The sequence below is a fragment of the Equus quagga genome, chromosome 11 (genome assembly GCF_021613505.1).
Source record: "Equus quagga isolate Etosha38 chromosome 11, UCLA_HA_Equagga_1.0, whole genome shotgun sequence".
NCBI lineage: Eukaryota > Metazoa > Chordata > Mammalia > Perissodactyla > Equidae > Equus > Equus quagga.
Window position 1 is genome coordinate 76,701,090 of NC_060277.1, and position 15,816 is coordinate 76,716,905.

Genomic DNA, 15,816 nt, shown 5'->3' on the forward strand with positions numbered 1-15,816 from the left:
GTCTTTTTTCCTTCCGCTTGACGGCCTTTCAGGTATCTGTGATTTTAGGTGAAGGGACTGGAGATATTGGGGGAAAAAATCCGTTTTTTCTTTTTTGAGCTGAGGAGTTCAGGTAGCTGTTAGGCTTCTCTGTGGATTCCCAAGAGGGATTTATTGAGTGAATGGGGCAAAGATATTTCACTTTCTAATATCAGTGTTCTCTGACAGTGGTGGGTTTAGCCACAGGCTGGCTAGGATTGTAGCCTGGAAAGTGTGTGTGTGTGTACGTGTGTGGAACGAATGTTGTTAGGTACTTGAACGCATTTGAATGGTGCTATTCTTTGCCACATCGTGAGCACTTTATAAGATCGTTTATTGCCCCGAGTGAATGGTTAAACGTGGAACTTACAAAGAAAGCCAAACAGCTTTCAATGAATACGTAGCCCGGTGCTCAAAAATTCCCCTCAAGGGCGAGAGAGGGGAGTCGGAGTTCAGGCCTCTTTTGGGGTGGGTGGGGGACTAGGCTTGAGCTCCAAATCTTAGGCATCCTCTTTTTTATTTGCGGGCAGCCACTAGGCGGTGCTGGAGAGCTTGCCGCCCACCAGCGAGGCGCCCCAGCCCTCACCCTCACCGGTCACCCTCGCCCGGCGGAGAGACCACAACTCCCGTGGTGCTCTGGGAACGGAGGAAGGGGCGGGGGGCCACAAGGGGGTGGGAGGGACGCGAGGGCGGGCCTTCCGGGCGTGTGTTTCCGGCGTCGGCGGCCGCGGCCGGGGACGGTGTGAGAGCGGTAAGATGGCGGCGGCGGCGGTGGTGGAGTTCCAGAGAGCCCAGTCTCTGCTCAGCACCGACCGGGAGGCCTCCATCGACATTCTCCACTCCATCGGTAAAGGTCGCCGCGCCCCCTCCCTGGCGCCGCTGACCCCGCTCGGCTTGTGTCGGTCGGCGACGGCGGAGCGGGGCCGGGCTAGCCGGCTCTGGTGCTGCTGACTCACTGTGTGTGAGTGAGGGGGGCCGGGCCGGGGGCATAGGCCGCTCGGAGGTCCTTGGAGCCCCCCGGGTGCCCCCTCGGTGGGAAGCCCCGAGGCAACCCCGGCGTCCACTCGCCGGCTGCTGACTCACGGTGGGCTCAGCGTGGGGTGTGAAAGTGGGCCGAGCCGGGGCCGCCCTGCTCCCCAACCTTGTCTCCCGCTCTGGCCCGTGCCGGCTGGCCCGGGACTGGGGGCAGTGCTGGCCGGCCGGCTTGTCCCGAGCTCGTCTGAGCGCCTCGAGTTGAAGGGCCTTGGCGAAACCCGCTGTGGACGGGCATTTCCCGCCCTTGTTATCAGCGCAGCCCGCTCGGGTGGGAGCGCTCGCACTCGCGTTTCTCTTGGAGTTCCCTTCCGCGGGACGCGGGAGCTGCGACTTCTCTCCAGCCTCGCGACGGGAGGCTCGGCTAAAGGGGGGCGTTTTTCTGAATGTGGGAATGCCGAGGGGACGCGCACCTCGGATTGGCATCTGGATGAGGAGGTGGCCGAGGGGGCATTTGGTTTGAGGAGGGTGAAGAGCGAGATGCTGGGTGGGACCGCCCGGCTAGAGGAGGTGACTAATCGACCCAGTCTCCCCTGTAGTGGCTGGAAGTGAGTTCAGGGAGTTAGTTGTCAGTCGTGGAGTGCAGGGAACTCTTGGAACAGGCCGGCTGCACGTTGCTGGAAGAAATGAAAGAGAATTTTCCTGACACTAGTGTGATTGCTTTACACCTTGCACACAACAGGAAAACTGAAATAGGAGTCCCAGCCAGTCGCTTCTGACAGCTTTCTTCTGGGATTCAGGTATGGACAGAGATAAATTTATGATGACAGAGAAGCCTTTTACTCTTCGGTCGTAAGGGTTCAATTAGGGCGTGGGCTAGCTCTTCACTGCTCGTGTAGTAATGTGATCTTTTTAATGTAGCTTGAGAAGCTTCGAATGGGATCAACAGGTAGTGCGAGGATGCACATGCATGTGGGACCTGCAGGATGTTGGCTTTTATGTTGACTTAGTAGTCTGTTGAATTTTGGTACTCCTGACTTGCGTGGAGAACGGACAATGACAAGATCTTGATGTCTTTATCTTTGGGGGTGCTAGAAAAGGAGGGGGGTTTAGGTGCAACTGTGAATGGATGATACTGGTAAATAGTGTTTCATTTTGAAGTTCTGATCTTGACTTTAGTCAGTTACATAGAACCAGAGTCATCTCAGTCACTGTTACATAGGTATTTTTATTTTAAATGTGAGTGCACACTCATATTTAGAACTAATGTGAGAAGCATGGGTTTTATTTTTTTGTGTGTGCCTAGTGCCTAGTATTTTGACTTTTATAAAGTGGGAGTTAGGGTAAACGTTACAATGAGAGTATTTCTTGCTTGCCCACTATGCTAGGAAAGAGTTCCCTGCGAGCTTTCCTGTTCCAGCAAGCTTGAGTCATGCTGCTTGACAGCCTTACTTTTTCCGGACTCCATCATGGAGTATCAAAGTCTTGTTTTTGTCAAGTCATGATGCTTTATAAGAGAAGTAATAGCTAGCGATGATCACAGAAATTGTCACTACAAATTGGAGAGGCTAATCAGTGTTCGAGTGTAGAATAGTTGTTAACAGTTGAAAGTGGGACAGATAACACAAAGTTATTTGACAGGTCCTGAATCCCTTTTAAAGGAGCAGTCCCTCCTAAGGGTCACACTGGAGCTTTCATGGAGTTTTTTCCTGAGTGGCTTTGTAGAACTGCTCATCCCTAACACATCCATCAGCTGAGGCTTTCCACAGGCCTGAAGTTTACTGAAAGACTTGTGACTTTATGGTCATCTGTAACTTGATCATTTGATTTTAGTTTGTGGCAGGTAGATGCACAAACCTGTGTTATGCACAGGTTTCACATGACGTAATGCCTACCAATGGGACTTAACACAAGTATGGAGAACTTGTGTTGTTCGTATTTTGCTTTAACCAGTTGACTGCAACAGAAATCTCAGTGTAAGTGGGTAAGGGGAATTCTAATTGACAGAAGAACAAGGCACGTTTAAAATCAAAGAGAGGAATCCGTTTTTACCATTTACATGGGACATGAACTACATGACGATTTTACTTTTTCTTAGAGTTTTTTATTTTTAGGCTCTGTAGAATTTGTCTTTTGGTAACTGTTTGTAATTGGTCTTGTGAAGGTGAAATTTCCCTCAGTCTTCATTTTTCTTGTCAGTTTTTAAGAGGGTTTGCATTTTCCTCTCCCAGTGAAGCGTGACATTCAGGAGAATGATGAGGAGGCAGTGCAGGTCAAAGAGCAGAGCATCCTGGAACTGGGGTCTCTCCTGGCGAAGACGGGTCAAGCTGCAGGTAAGTGCTACAAATGGATTGCTTCCTCTTTTACCTGAAATGCTGGGTGACGTTTCAAGTTTTTGTTGTAGTAAAGCAACATAGGAATGCATCCACGTAATTTATTGGTGGTATAATTCAATTTTATTGTCAACTTGTTGAACTTGAGTTTTTGAGCAGGAAGTTAAGTGGCCTTTAAACTCAGTTCTTTCATGGAGAGTTTTGTTCTGCAGGTGAGGGAAAATCCTGTTCCTGTTGGAATGCAGAGAGCTGTGATTTGTTTCTGCTGTGAATTATCACTGTATCCCCTTATATACAGGCAGCAGCAGTCTTCAGTGATTTCACTGAGCAGCTTAGATAGATTTAAGGTGGATAGTGCCTTTAGGCCCCTGACTTGAAAATGACTAGGGATTTGGCATTTAAGTAAGTGACTTGCTGTCCTTTTTTTCTGATACAGAATGAGTAAGACATTAACTGGAAAGAGCCTTCCCAAGATTTCTCCACTGGTACCTAGGACTTTGTCCATGTCATTGCCCAAACATTCTAACTGTAATTGAACCATTGACTTTCTGGGCTCGAGATGATATTCTGCTGGGTGTGTCCTTGGAATGAGAGAGTCCTGTTGACCAGGAATGGCCTTTGACCAGTGAAGTGGTAATAGTATTTAGAGAGAAGCCTGCTTAAACTTAGAATAGATGATTTTTGTCAACTTTAAAGTAAATTTAGAACTTATCTGATTAGAATGCATTAAGTTCTTTTTTAAAAAAATATTTATTTATTTATTTTGAGGAAGATTAGCCCTCAGCTAACATCTGTCACCAGTCCTCCTTTTTCTTTTTGCTAAGGAAGGCTGGCTCTGAGCTAACATCCATCCCCATTTTCCTCTACTTTATATGTGGGACGCCTGCCACAGCATGGCTTGACAAGCGGTGTGTAGATCCGCACCCAGGATCCGAACTGGCGAACCTCAGGCTGCCGAAGTGGAATGTCTGAATTTAACCGCTGTGTCATGGGGCTGGCTCATAGAATGGATTAAGTTCTGATAAGTGACCTCATGAATTATTTTCCCCAAAATTTTGTTGTTACCCAAGAGAATGATAGGTACAAGTTAGCAAAACTTCTTGAACTTGAGAACTGGGATTTTCCCAATTAACGATGACTAACTTATTAATTATTAGGCTCAATCAGTAGAAAGTTGCTTAAAGATGTATGAAGTTGGGAAGAAGTTTTTATATGGGTCTTGTATCTTATTTAAAATATCATTTAAAAATATGTATAATAACAATTTTTCTGTGCTTATAATGAACTAGTCACTGGTTAAGCACAAACATCGTTTAGCTTATTGAATTCTTCAAAACAACTTGATACTCTTATCCATTTTACATCTGAGGAAACTAAGTAGAGAAAAGTTAAACGTGACCCAAGGTCGCTCAACTAGTATGTGGGAGAGCCAGGATTTGAACCCATATAGTCCCACTTCAGAGCCTGTGGCCTCATGGTATAATGGTTATTGTTTTCCATAGTTATCCACTGATGCATTATCAGTGGTAGATGGTGGTGGTTTTTTCATTTTAGGCTGACTTATCTACTATTTAACATTTATGGTTTCCTTTTGCCTATCAGTGTGAGCTTGGAGGTTGCAAAACAGTTTTGATAATTAGTCCATACAAAATATAATTAATAAGGTAATTTTCCTGAAAGAATTAGAAAGCCAGCTGAAGTGATTTAAGGCTTTTCTGTTGTTGAAGTATTCAAATGTCTGTTTTCCTCCACTAGCGTGGATAATTAAAAACAGCATGTAGTATAGGCAGTGCTTCAGAAAATTTATCCAAAAATCTTACTGTTTTGCTTGAAATTCCTATTTCTTGCTTTGCTTTCCTTATTCCTTGCCCTCCCCTCCTTGTGACCCAGTACCTGAGCAGTTTAGAAGTGTACAGCTAACCCTGTTGGAATTTAACAGGTGAATCCTGAGGACTTTCAAAAACTTGTCCAGGTTACTTATCATTGTTTTCTAAGAAAGAGTTTGATGAGTGTGGGTACATACAATAGAAACCCTAAGGAAGTCTGGGGGCCTGCATTCATTTACCTATCTTTGCTATTAATAATTGGTAGGTTTATGTTGTTTCCTTTGATTTTGGGTTCCCAGAGAACAGAAAATATGTCTGTTCCGTTAATCTTCAATTTTGTTTTATTATGCGTTTATTATATGGCTAGCACTCTGCTAAATACTCTACTCAAAGAGTTTAAGATAGGGTTCCTGACCGACAGCAGTCACTTGGGAGTTAGTGAATAAGGCAATGTCTGATGCCTAATAGTGATTGAAAGTAGTGGTGAGAATCATCAGACATGATGCGTAGGCTCAGAATCTGTAGATTTCATAGCCTGAGACTCTTAGAAGGATTATTTGAGTTCTGTGAGGTTCTAAAAAGGAAGTTCTGGTCATATAATTGCAAATAATCTCACGAATAGGAGGAAGTCGTCAATATGATTCTATGGGAATTGAAAAAATTTAATTCAGTATGTATGAAAATGGAAATAAACAGGGAATATAACCAAGAATGAATAAGAAACAGTAGTAGACTAAAATGAAAAGTGAACTGAGTCTTTTGGCAACTAAGAGGTCATTTGTTTCTCTGTTAGGGTGAGATGAATAACACTCAGTGCTTGGAGAAAATACTGTAATGCCAGCAGGTGCTAGAGAGAAAGGCAGACTGCTTAGCGCATGTTTTGCTTCTGCCTTTTCCAGGTAGGAAAATGATTTTGAAAAAGAAAGAGATAGAAATAACATCAGAAAGAGACAATTAAAACTAAGGTAGGTGAGAGAAGAGAGAGCAGATAGTCTCTTTAAATAAGTTCAGGTCTCTAGGCTCTGACAATTTCTGTCATTTAATATCAATAGAATAGTTCTAGCAGATATATTTATAGAGCCTCTATTATTATTCTGAGAAAAATCATGGAGGTTAGAGAGGTAGAAGGAAACTGATGGGCAGACATTATTCCTTTTCAAAAAGGTAATGAGAAGAATAAATTCTAGACATTATAAACTGGTGATCATCAGTAAAGTTTTGGGACAGAGTATTTGATAAGTAGGTTTTAATCACTTAAAACACTGGGTTTATTAAGAAAAGAGTCTTCCGAACTCACTTTAGTTCTCTTTGGTTAGCCTCATCAGACCAGTAGATTTGTAGGGCTCCACAGACAGTGGCTTGCCAGCTGTTTTTGTAAGTAAAGTTTTGTTGGAACGTAGCCACGCCATTTGTTTACATATTGTCTATGGCTGCTTTTGCACTGCGATGGCTGAGTTGAGTAACTGCCACTGAGATAATATGCCTGTAAAGCTGAAAATATTTACTATATGGCCATTCACAGAAGTTTTCCAACCTCTGGGTTAGAGGAATGATACACACTATGTACATGTCTGATGTAAACAGGGTATTTGAACATTTGTCATAATATTAATGACAGGTACAGGATGAATTTAGAATGACAAATGGATCATTTGTCAACCTGGAGGGAAGTCTCTAGCATTATGTTATGGGATCTGTCCATGTTCTTCTGGTCGGCCTCTGGCATATGGCTAAAGCCATTTCAGAAGGTGTGCTTATTTTTGTAGAACACTCAGTACGGTAGAGGACAGAATTAAGATTCAGAGTTATCGCCAAAGCCAGCAAGATTAAATTCAATGTGCTGAGTATAAAGTTATATATATACTTAAGGTATTTATCAAAAGAGAGGAAGGTGGGGAATTACCTGTCTATGCAGAAAAGACCTTATTGGATTTAGTCTGAACAAAGAGTGCTATTAGAAAAAGCAAAACATGCCATCTTGTGTTATGTGTAGTGGCCAGATCAAGAGAATTAAGCCATGACTCTACTGGTCAGACCCTACCTAGAGCATTGTTTTCAGTTCTGGATACCACAAGTGGTACGTTTGCAAACTGGTTTATTCAGAGGAAGGCAGCTGAGGTGGTAAGGAATCTAGAAACCAGGACTTTGGAGGAAACAATTGAAGTTGCTAAAGATGTTTAGTTTGGAGAAAGGGAAAGTTAGGGAGATAGAAATGATATCTTCAAATGTTATCTTCAAATATTTGAAGCCATCTAGAAGGGTATAGACTCATGTTTCAGAAAAGAACAATTTAGTTTAACCAACATTGGAATAATCTGCTTTCAGAACATTTCTGTCACTTGAGATTGTTTAGGATTGTTCAAGCATAGTAGAAAATGCTGTGGGAGAAGGGACATTGTACTAGACTACTTTTCAAAAAGCTGCGGTTATATAATATAAATGAAATTTGTGTGCATGCAAAAAGAATTTGAGGGGGAGAAATCACTGTAGCTTGGAGTTGGCATGGAAGAGTCAATAGGACTTTAGCTGGACCTAAAAGGAAATCTAAGATTTACATAGGTTGAGAAGTTCCAGATGGAATGCAGCATGGGTGAGGCATGAAAGCAGGAGTGTGTGTAGTCTATGTAGGGGTGAATGGAGTGACAGGTGGGGAAAAACTTTAGACAGGTAGAATCAGAGGTCAGTACTGGGGAGTGAAGGGAAAGATGAACTTTTCCACTCTGTACGAAGTTCCTTTTGTATCTGACACAGTCCTATGCGTCCTGTGACTATTCAGGTAGATGAGGATTTCAGGACCCTGAATTAGCATTCTCAGGAGGGTGAGGTTTGCTTGCCCTGAATTACAGTTCTCAGGAGGGTGAGTCTACAATTGGAGAATCTTAAAGAGGCAGTGGCACTAAAGTAATTTTAACCTACATTCCGAAAGTGCTTCCTGAGTTGTTTAGTTGAAGTCTTCTCTAATTTTTACTCTTGTTTCTAAAGATGCTCCCTTAGAGTTATTGTATCACCCTCTTTTCTTATACAAGAGGAAACAAACCTCTGTGCTAGACACCGTTTTTGGTCATAGTTTAAGATTTATTTTTTCAGATTAATGAGGAATTTTAAAAGGGTTTAGTATAACTTCAAGGGAAAAACACCCTAACTTTTACGTGAAAAGTTTATTCAGAAGAGTGCTAGGGAAGTGGTAATGCTGAAAGACTGGAGAATACTTAGAGAACGGAGGAAGAAGGGAACCTGGAATTGAAAACTTTTGTCTGTTTACAGAGAACTGCTAGGGCAGACTTGGGGGAAAAAAAATACTCCTATAACCTGATCAAATTTGTTGGTTGTGGGGAAGTGATTTTGTCTAAGGCAGTAGAGGCACAGCACATTTCTTGTTCGAGAGCACTGCTCTCAGAGACTACTTTGCTGTTTATCTTTCATTAGGATAGATAATTGAGGCAGAGAGACATGTGCTTTTCCCAGGGTCCTCATAGTAATCCAGAGGCTGAGTGGAGAATAGAATACAGATTTGGTGTATGTTGTCATCTTGTTTTATCTACTTTGTTACCTGCTAAGAATGCTTTAAATTCCTACTAAGTTTCATTTAGACTGATTCCGGTGACATAAGTACTGATTTTATGATCTTGGGTCATTTTTTTAGTGGGTGTTTTATACCTAATATTGATGTTTACTTTTTCCTTTCTGAATTGCTTTCCACACAGAGCTTGGAGGACTCCTGAAGTATGTGCGACCCTTCTTGAATTCCATCAGCAAGGCTAAAGCAGCTCGCTTGGTCCGATCTCTTCTTGATCTGTTTCTTGATATGGAAGCAGCTACAGGGCAGGAGGTAAGTTACTTTAATGTCAGGAGGTAGACAATATGGAAAAAAGTCTGTTTCAGTGGAAGAAATGCTGCCTGCGCTGTGGTACTAATGTGGAAGGGACAGCTTAGGCCTTATCAAGTCAGTTTCTCTTTGTTACAGGGCATTTGATACTTTGGGTCTGTTCCATGCTTTGCTTTGTAAGTGGAGATTGTCAGTGGTCTCTGGAATCCTCATTACATCAGGGTCGCAAACTGATTCTTGTCTTTGAGGTATTGTATTGCCACACCTTTGTAATGTTTTCTGTGTCTGTGGTACCTTTCATTCTGTGTCACAGAACTCCTTGTGAGCACTAATTAAGTCTTGTGGCTTCCCTTTTTGGCGTGTTTTAGACTGCGTGTATGCCTTTCTTTAGGGGTGAGCATCCATCTGTTTGTGTCTCATGTGTGCCGAAGTGACTCTGGTGTACCTGTACATTTCCTCCACAAATTCAGAGGAGACCCTGAGCTGTATTGAAGAGTGCCTCTTTGGAATCACTGAGCCTCTTCTGACCTTTTCAAAGATAGCTGTATTTTCTACACTTCAGCAGAAGGAGACACTACCAAAGTTAATCATTCTGTAAAAAGAGGCAGATTCAATCAGGGTATATTGTAGTTGCTTGAATCTGTTTGTAGGAAGAATGTAGTTGTTGTCTTTCCTATAGCTAAATTGATCAGAACTTGTTGAGTGCCTGCTGTATGTTAGGCATTGTTGCACATACTGGGGATACATTTGTAAAAACACAGTCACTGTGCTGTCATGAGGATTATATTTTAGTGAGGAAGGCAGGCAATAAACGAATGTATAAAATGTTGGATAGTATAAGGGCAGGGGTAGGAGTTACTAGTTGGTTATGTGTCTGATTGTTTGCTGTAGCTTCTGTGGGTGTACAAGTAAAAGGTATGAAAGGGCATAGTAGCATATTGAGTAAATAATGAGGGATTTCAGAAACCCAGGATGTATGGATTCCACTTTGAAATTGTCTTTTGTAATATCTGGTTTCTTGCCTTAATGATTCTTTGAAACCTAGTTTAAAAACCATAAACTAACTTCATTTTTAGAAAATATATTTGTAGAGAAGCCTTCAAGTTGGTTTGTTACTGGCGGAACTGTTTAATGATAGTAGATCAAAAACAGATAATGTTTAGATGGCTGCCTTTTGAACCAAAGCATTAGAATTATTTTTATGAATAATTTAAGAGATAAAGTGATTTTTTTAAAAAAGGGGTGTTAGTCTTATCTAACTCTGACATTTTTTTTTGATTGTACTTTGTTTTCATGAAAAAGTAGCATTATCTTTTGTTTGAAATAGGGTGCCTTAGAATGGGCTGATCAATAAATGTTAGTTTGAAATAGACTAATAAATGTTACTTGGAACTTTTTAGGCAGTAAAAATAATTATTCAGGCTGCTCCTTTGTACACTGAAGTCTCTGGAATTTGTCCCTTCCCGTATAACAAAGCTGACTCAGTGGATAGAACTGCATTTGTTTAATGATCGTTTTTCCTACTTCTTTGTAGAAGTCTATGCAAATCATAATTTAGTCTTCTCCTATAATTGGCTAATGAGATTTACTGGCCTTTATCTTGTGACTCCATGTTCAGTTAGGCCCTCCCTTCACTGTCTGTATGTTGCTATTGTTTGTTGCACATTACATTTTTGTCAACTAGAAACCTTTCTTCCTTTTCCTTGGGTGAAAGGAAACACTCTTAAGGTATTGTGTCATTTTAGTGCTAAGTAAAGGCTGTTTTTTGATAATTAGCAGTTTAGCTTTTTATCAAGAGCCAGAGTCTTAATCCACTTAGCAGGACTTCTTTTAGTAATTTTGGTGGATTATAGGTTATTTGCTTTGGAACATATTATGAATCATCCAGATTGTTTTACCTGTATCTCAAACTCAACATAGCCAACTTCAGTATCCAACTATTTATTAAATTCTGTCAGTTCAGCTTTCTTCAGTCTCTGCCCCCCACCTCTTCTCTATTTGTTCTGTCTTGACAACAACCATTTAGTTTGGTTTCTAATTATTTCTTAATTAGACTTACTGTAAAAGCCTCATTCCACTCTGCGTACTACCATTGTGAGAGACATCCTACCAAGTAGCCCCCTGAACATATTCTTCTTCTCCCCGTTGCCTGAAGAATTAGATATTTCATGGTTTTCTACAGTACAACCTACCACAGCAAGCTGATCTGCTGCTGCTTTATGAAATGTACCAAACATGTCAGCCATATTGGATGCCTGGCTCTTAGCTGAGCAAGCCGTCTATGCTTCTCATGCTATCCTTTTCCTCTCCGTAGTCCCATCTCAAGTTCCACTTCCTCTGAAATCTCTCCTTGTTAACTTCAGTGTGATCTTAACTCTTTCAGTGACCCACATGCATTTTGTACATCTGATTTTTTTGCCTTGTGTGCCAGTTGCTTGTCAATTGCCTTATCTTCTTTACTGTAATGTAATCTCATTCAGGTGAAGCACTGCATACCTTGCAGTACCAGAGTGCCTTTCTCATTCCTAATATATGGCTATTCTTTAACCATGGCTACCTCTGACCTCACCCTGCATACTGTTCTCCCTTTTACTTTCTTTACAGATACAATACTCGTCTTTTTGTCATAACTTTAAAATTGTTCTAGCCTTGGGGCATTTTTATACATCCTGATTGCTCTCAGCCTGCTCTTAACGTGGCTTTTTTCTTTACATTGTTTCAAATCTTCACGAACATCTCACTTCCTCAGAGACCTTTCTTGATCACCCTATCTCTGCTTTTCTTCCTGTTTGTTTTACTTATTAGCATCTGTTTCCTGTTTAGAATGTAAGTTCCATGAGGATAGCTGCTTTGTTCTATTCACTGCTGTATCCTCTGCACTTAGTGTAGTTTGGCCCAGAGGAGCTACATAACTAATATTTGTTGAGGGAATGTATGGATTATTCCTTCCCCATGGTAGGTGCTCAGGAGATACTTTGTTGAATTACAACTTGAGTTTATTGAATTGAGATATAAGCATGGGGTGTTGTTACTACATTTGTCTGGGTGACTCAAGGTCTCTGACTTGGGGAAATTGGATATAGTCTTCATCTTGGAAAATTCTAGGTTCTTTTGAAATTCCTGGAGTGATAGGAAAGGATAGAGGAGAAAATCATAGGTGGATCAGTGTCATAGTAGTATTGAGGCTTGAAGCAAAATACAAAGTTTTAGAACATTGTTAAGAGAGCTAGGAGTTTTGTGTTGGAGAGTTGGTTACCAAAAGTGTGCGAGAGGGGATTTTCTCTGCCTTTTTCTATTTGGGAACTAACCATAAGTCAAGATAGATCTACCGGACATATTCTGAAAGCTGATATGATTCAGGTTAGGATCAGGTCAATTGCAGGACTAAGGTTTAGAGCCTAGAAAGTGAAGATATGTATGGGGTATGAGGGTGAGTGAGGATGGGGTGGTTTGCAAGGGGAGGGGAGCAGAGAATTGGGGTAAGGAAGGGAGAAAGAAGAATGAACCACACCCTTGCCAAATAGTGAACTGAAATTCCAGAATTAACTTTACCTTCCAGGGATCTCTAGGGAGTTGCCTATGGAAAGCCATTGTTTGATATAGTGTATCCCACTGAAACACAGCACATTTGAAGAAACTTAACATCAAAAATCTTGTTATTAAAACAATTATTTCAATGGAAAAAGGAGTTTGTGCTGGAGAATTTCAGACTTAGAATGGTAGTCATTTTTTTCCCATAGGAATTTAGATGAAATGTTAGAAAAATTGTTAAGTGTAATTGATTTAAAACTTAAATATGTAATTTTGACCACGTCAAGCTTCTGTGTAAGTATGCACCGCATAACAATGTTTTGGTCAATGATGGACATCATAAATGACGGTGGTCCCATAAGATTAATAGTAGCATATGGCCTAGGTGTGTCGTAGGTTATACCATCTAGGTTTGTGTAAGTACACTCTAAGATGTTCGCTGACAATCAAATCTCCTGACTGCATTTCTCTGAATGTATCACATCATTAAGTGATGCATGACTATACTCAAGTAAGGGCTTCCTCCAGAAGCACAGGCTTTTCCATCCCCTTTATCAGTCATTGTTAGCATTAACAAAGCACAAAGCCTCTCAAACAAAACAGCTGTGCACAAGCACCATAGCCTTTAAAATTTTTCCTTAGAACTGAAGCACTGATTTCACCAATTACAGTCCTAGATAATGCAAATCACGTACCCTGTAATTGAAACAGATATACAGTTCATGTTGTAAGAAATCCCTGCTCTAGGAAGAATGTCTGTAGTGACCTGAATTTATTAAGCCTGGGTTGAGGTAGAAAGAGCATTGGAGATAGGGTCAACATTTTGGTCCAGCAGCTGACCTTGAGTGAATTGCTTAACATCTAGACTGTCAGGGAAATGGGGACAGGTGAGATGCTAGAGTAGAATTCAGTGTTTCTTAACCGGGAATATACATCAGTGGCCAAGCTTTATTCCAGACTACTGAAATCAGGAGCCTAGAGATTCATTTTTGTATTGTTTGAAAAACCCCCCTGGGTAAAATTGGTAGTAAGCATTTCTCAGCCTGCAGAGACATGTAGGACTAATGACTCCTGTACTTTCATTGCTAAAAATATTTAGCAAAGTATTTTCGATTCCATTCATGTCGTGAATAGAGATTTTCCTTTGAGTTTGGCTTTTCGGAACGTAACTTGAAACTCTGAATTGTGCTTTTATTTTAGTTTTTATAGACTTATGAGGTCAGTTGAGTTTAGAGTTGGAGATTAAGTAGCCACCAGGGGGCTCCAGTGAGTTGTAAAGGTTTCACTTAGTCTTTTACTGGTGAATCCTCCAAATACCATGTAATGTCATCCATTTATTTACTGAGCTTGGAGTTAGGATCTAAAGACAGAAGATCTGTCAGTTTGGATTACGTCCCTTTACTTTTCCTTCCTTAGAACATCTCTTAAGAGAACTTTGAGTTTACGTAAAAACCTGTTATATTAGCAGTTAGTTCTCCAGAAAGCTTTTCTTTTTATCTTACACTCTGATTAGGAATCTTAATACAAAACTTGCAGTAACAGAAGTGACATAAGACCTGCAGTACTTAAATATGTACTTTTTCAAAACTAGTACATCAGGGATCCCTGATGGCATGTAGACATGTAGCATAGAACACTGCTTTAAACCAGTTATTTTGCACAGTACTTCACTGCTTGGGTGGCAGATAGCATTGGGGGTTCAGAGCACCTTTGAATAAAGGTTAAAAGCCCTTTTAAGTGTTGGGCTAATTCTAATTTCTTTTTATTCCCTTTAATACAAACTAAGTTTGTTGTATTGGCATGATGAATTGGTTAGTTTCACTTCTTAGAATCTGAAAGGGAAGAGCCAACTGAGTCTTTTGACTCTTATTAAGCAACTGTTAGGAACAAGGCATTTGTGCTTAGGCTGAGAATTTCTCCCCTTTATTACTCGTGCATTCATGTTAACACATTACTGTTACTATTGCAATGATTCAGGGAGAAATTTCTGCTTTAAAAATTCCTCAGCCAGTGTAGAAATCTACATTCTAGGGCTGCATGTGTTGAAGTTCTGAGTCATTCCTGGGAAGGTAGAAGAGGAATCTCTGAAGATGAAGCTCTTTTCGAGAGGACCACAATCTAAGCATAAAGATACTTTGTGTGTAAAAAAGCTGAGTTGATTCTCCATTATGATATAACCATTACACATTGAGATACTGTGGATCAGGGCATGTCCCTTGAGACATTAAATAGAGCAACATAGGTAATATATAAGGAGGGAGTGAAAGCTGTTCTCCAAAGCAAGGTTTGTGGGAAGAATGTGAGGGCATAATGTTGCATGCACTGTCTCTCTGTTGCAGGTCGAGTTGTGTTTAGAGTGCATCGAATGGGCCAAATCAGAGAAAAGAACTTTCTTACGCCAAGCTTTGGAGGTATGTGCCTACATTAGTACTGATTTCAGGTCTATAGGCGTTAGACAGACTGTGAATGTAAGTAACACCATCCTCATCAAGAGTATTTTGAGCAACCTTGTATTATCCAGGCACTCAAAGATTATTGGTAGTTGTCCCACTCATGAGAATTGCTCTGGTGGAAGTTTTGAGATAGACTTGCTACTTGGCTCAGAGAAGTAAACAGCGACATGGTAAAGTCACTGGCCATAATAGGAGATAATACCATGAGCTAGACAATTTTTTTGAGTTGTTCTTTTTTTTCCTGCTTTTTCTCCCCAAATCCCCCCAGTACATAGTTGTATATTTTTAGTTGTAGGTCCTTCTAGTTGTGGCATGTGGGATGCTGCCTCAACACGGCCCAGTGAGTGGTGCCATGTCCGCTCCCAGGATCCGAACTGGCGAAACCCTGGGCCACTGAAGCAGAGCGCGAGAACCCAGCCACTCGGCCACGGAGCTGGCCCCTAGACAATTTTTTCGGCTAAATTTGGTGTTATCATCAGGACTTGAATATTCAACAGTAACAGTTCTGTGACTGTCAATCTTTGATTTCTTTCTTTGGCTTTTTTTCCCCCTTTCCATCAGTCAATGCCTTTTCTCTTTCCTAGGCAAGACTGGTGTCTTTGTACTTTGATACCAAGAGGTACCAGGAAGCTTTGCATTTGGGTAAGTAAGCTGGTAGAAATTAATAAAACATCCTGGCTGGCTAAATGAATGTATTCTGAACCTGTCTACTCTTATTAGTTACATATTAATTTATATTCTGCCTACTTCTAAGAAGGATTTAAGGTAACTTATATTTACTGAATCTGTCATGGAAAAATGTCATTTGGAAGTTCCAAGAAACTAACTAGAGTTAATCTGTCAAATTTGGAGAACAA

The 15,816-nt window shown here is 41.0% G+C and overlaps 1 protein-coding gene across 1 annotated transcript in view; it reads left to right on the plus strand.

Moving 5' to 3' along the window:
* Positions 1–707: 707 nt before the first annotated feature.
* Positions 708–15,816, plus strand: part of PSMD11 (proteasome 26S subunit, non-ATPase 11) — a 29,149-nt gene continuing 14,040 nt past the window's right edge. The window contains exons 1-5 of the mRNA XM_046675805.1: positions 708–865; positions 3,222–3,323; positions 8,854–8,978; positions 14,846–14,917; positions 15,544–15,601. Of these exons, the coding sequence (XP_046531761.1) occupies positions 775–865; positions 3,222–3,323; positions 8,854–8,978; positions 14,846–14,917; positions 15,544–15,601 (448 nt within the window). The 5' untranslated portion in view covers positions 708–774. The remainder of the gene's footprint in view (positions 866–3,221; positions 3,324–8,853; positions 8,979–14,845; positions 14,918–15,543; positions 15,602–15,816) is intronic.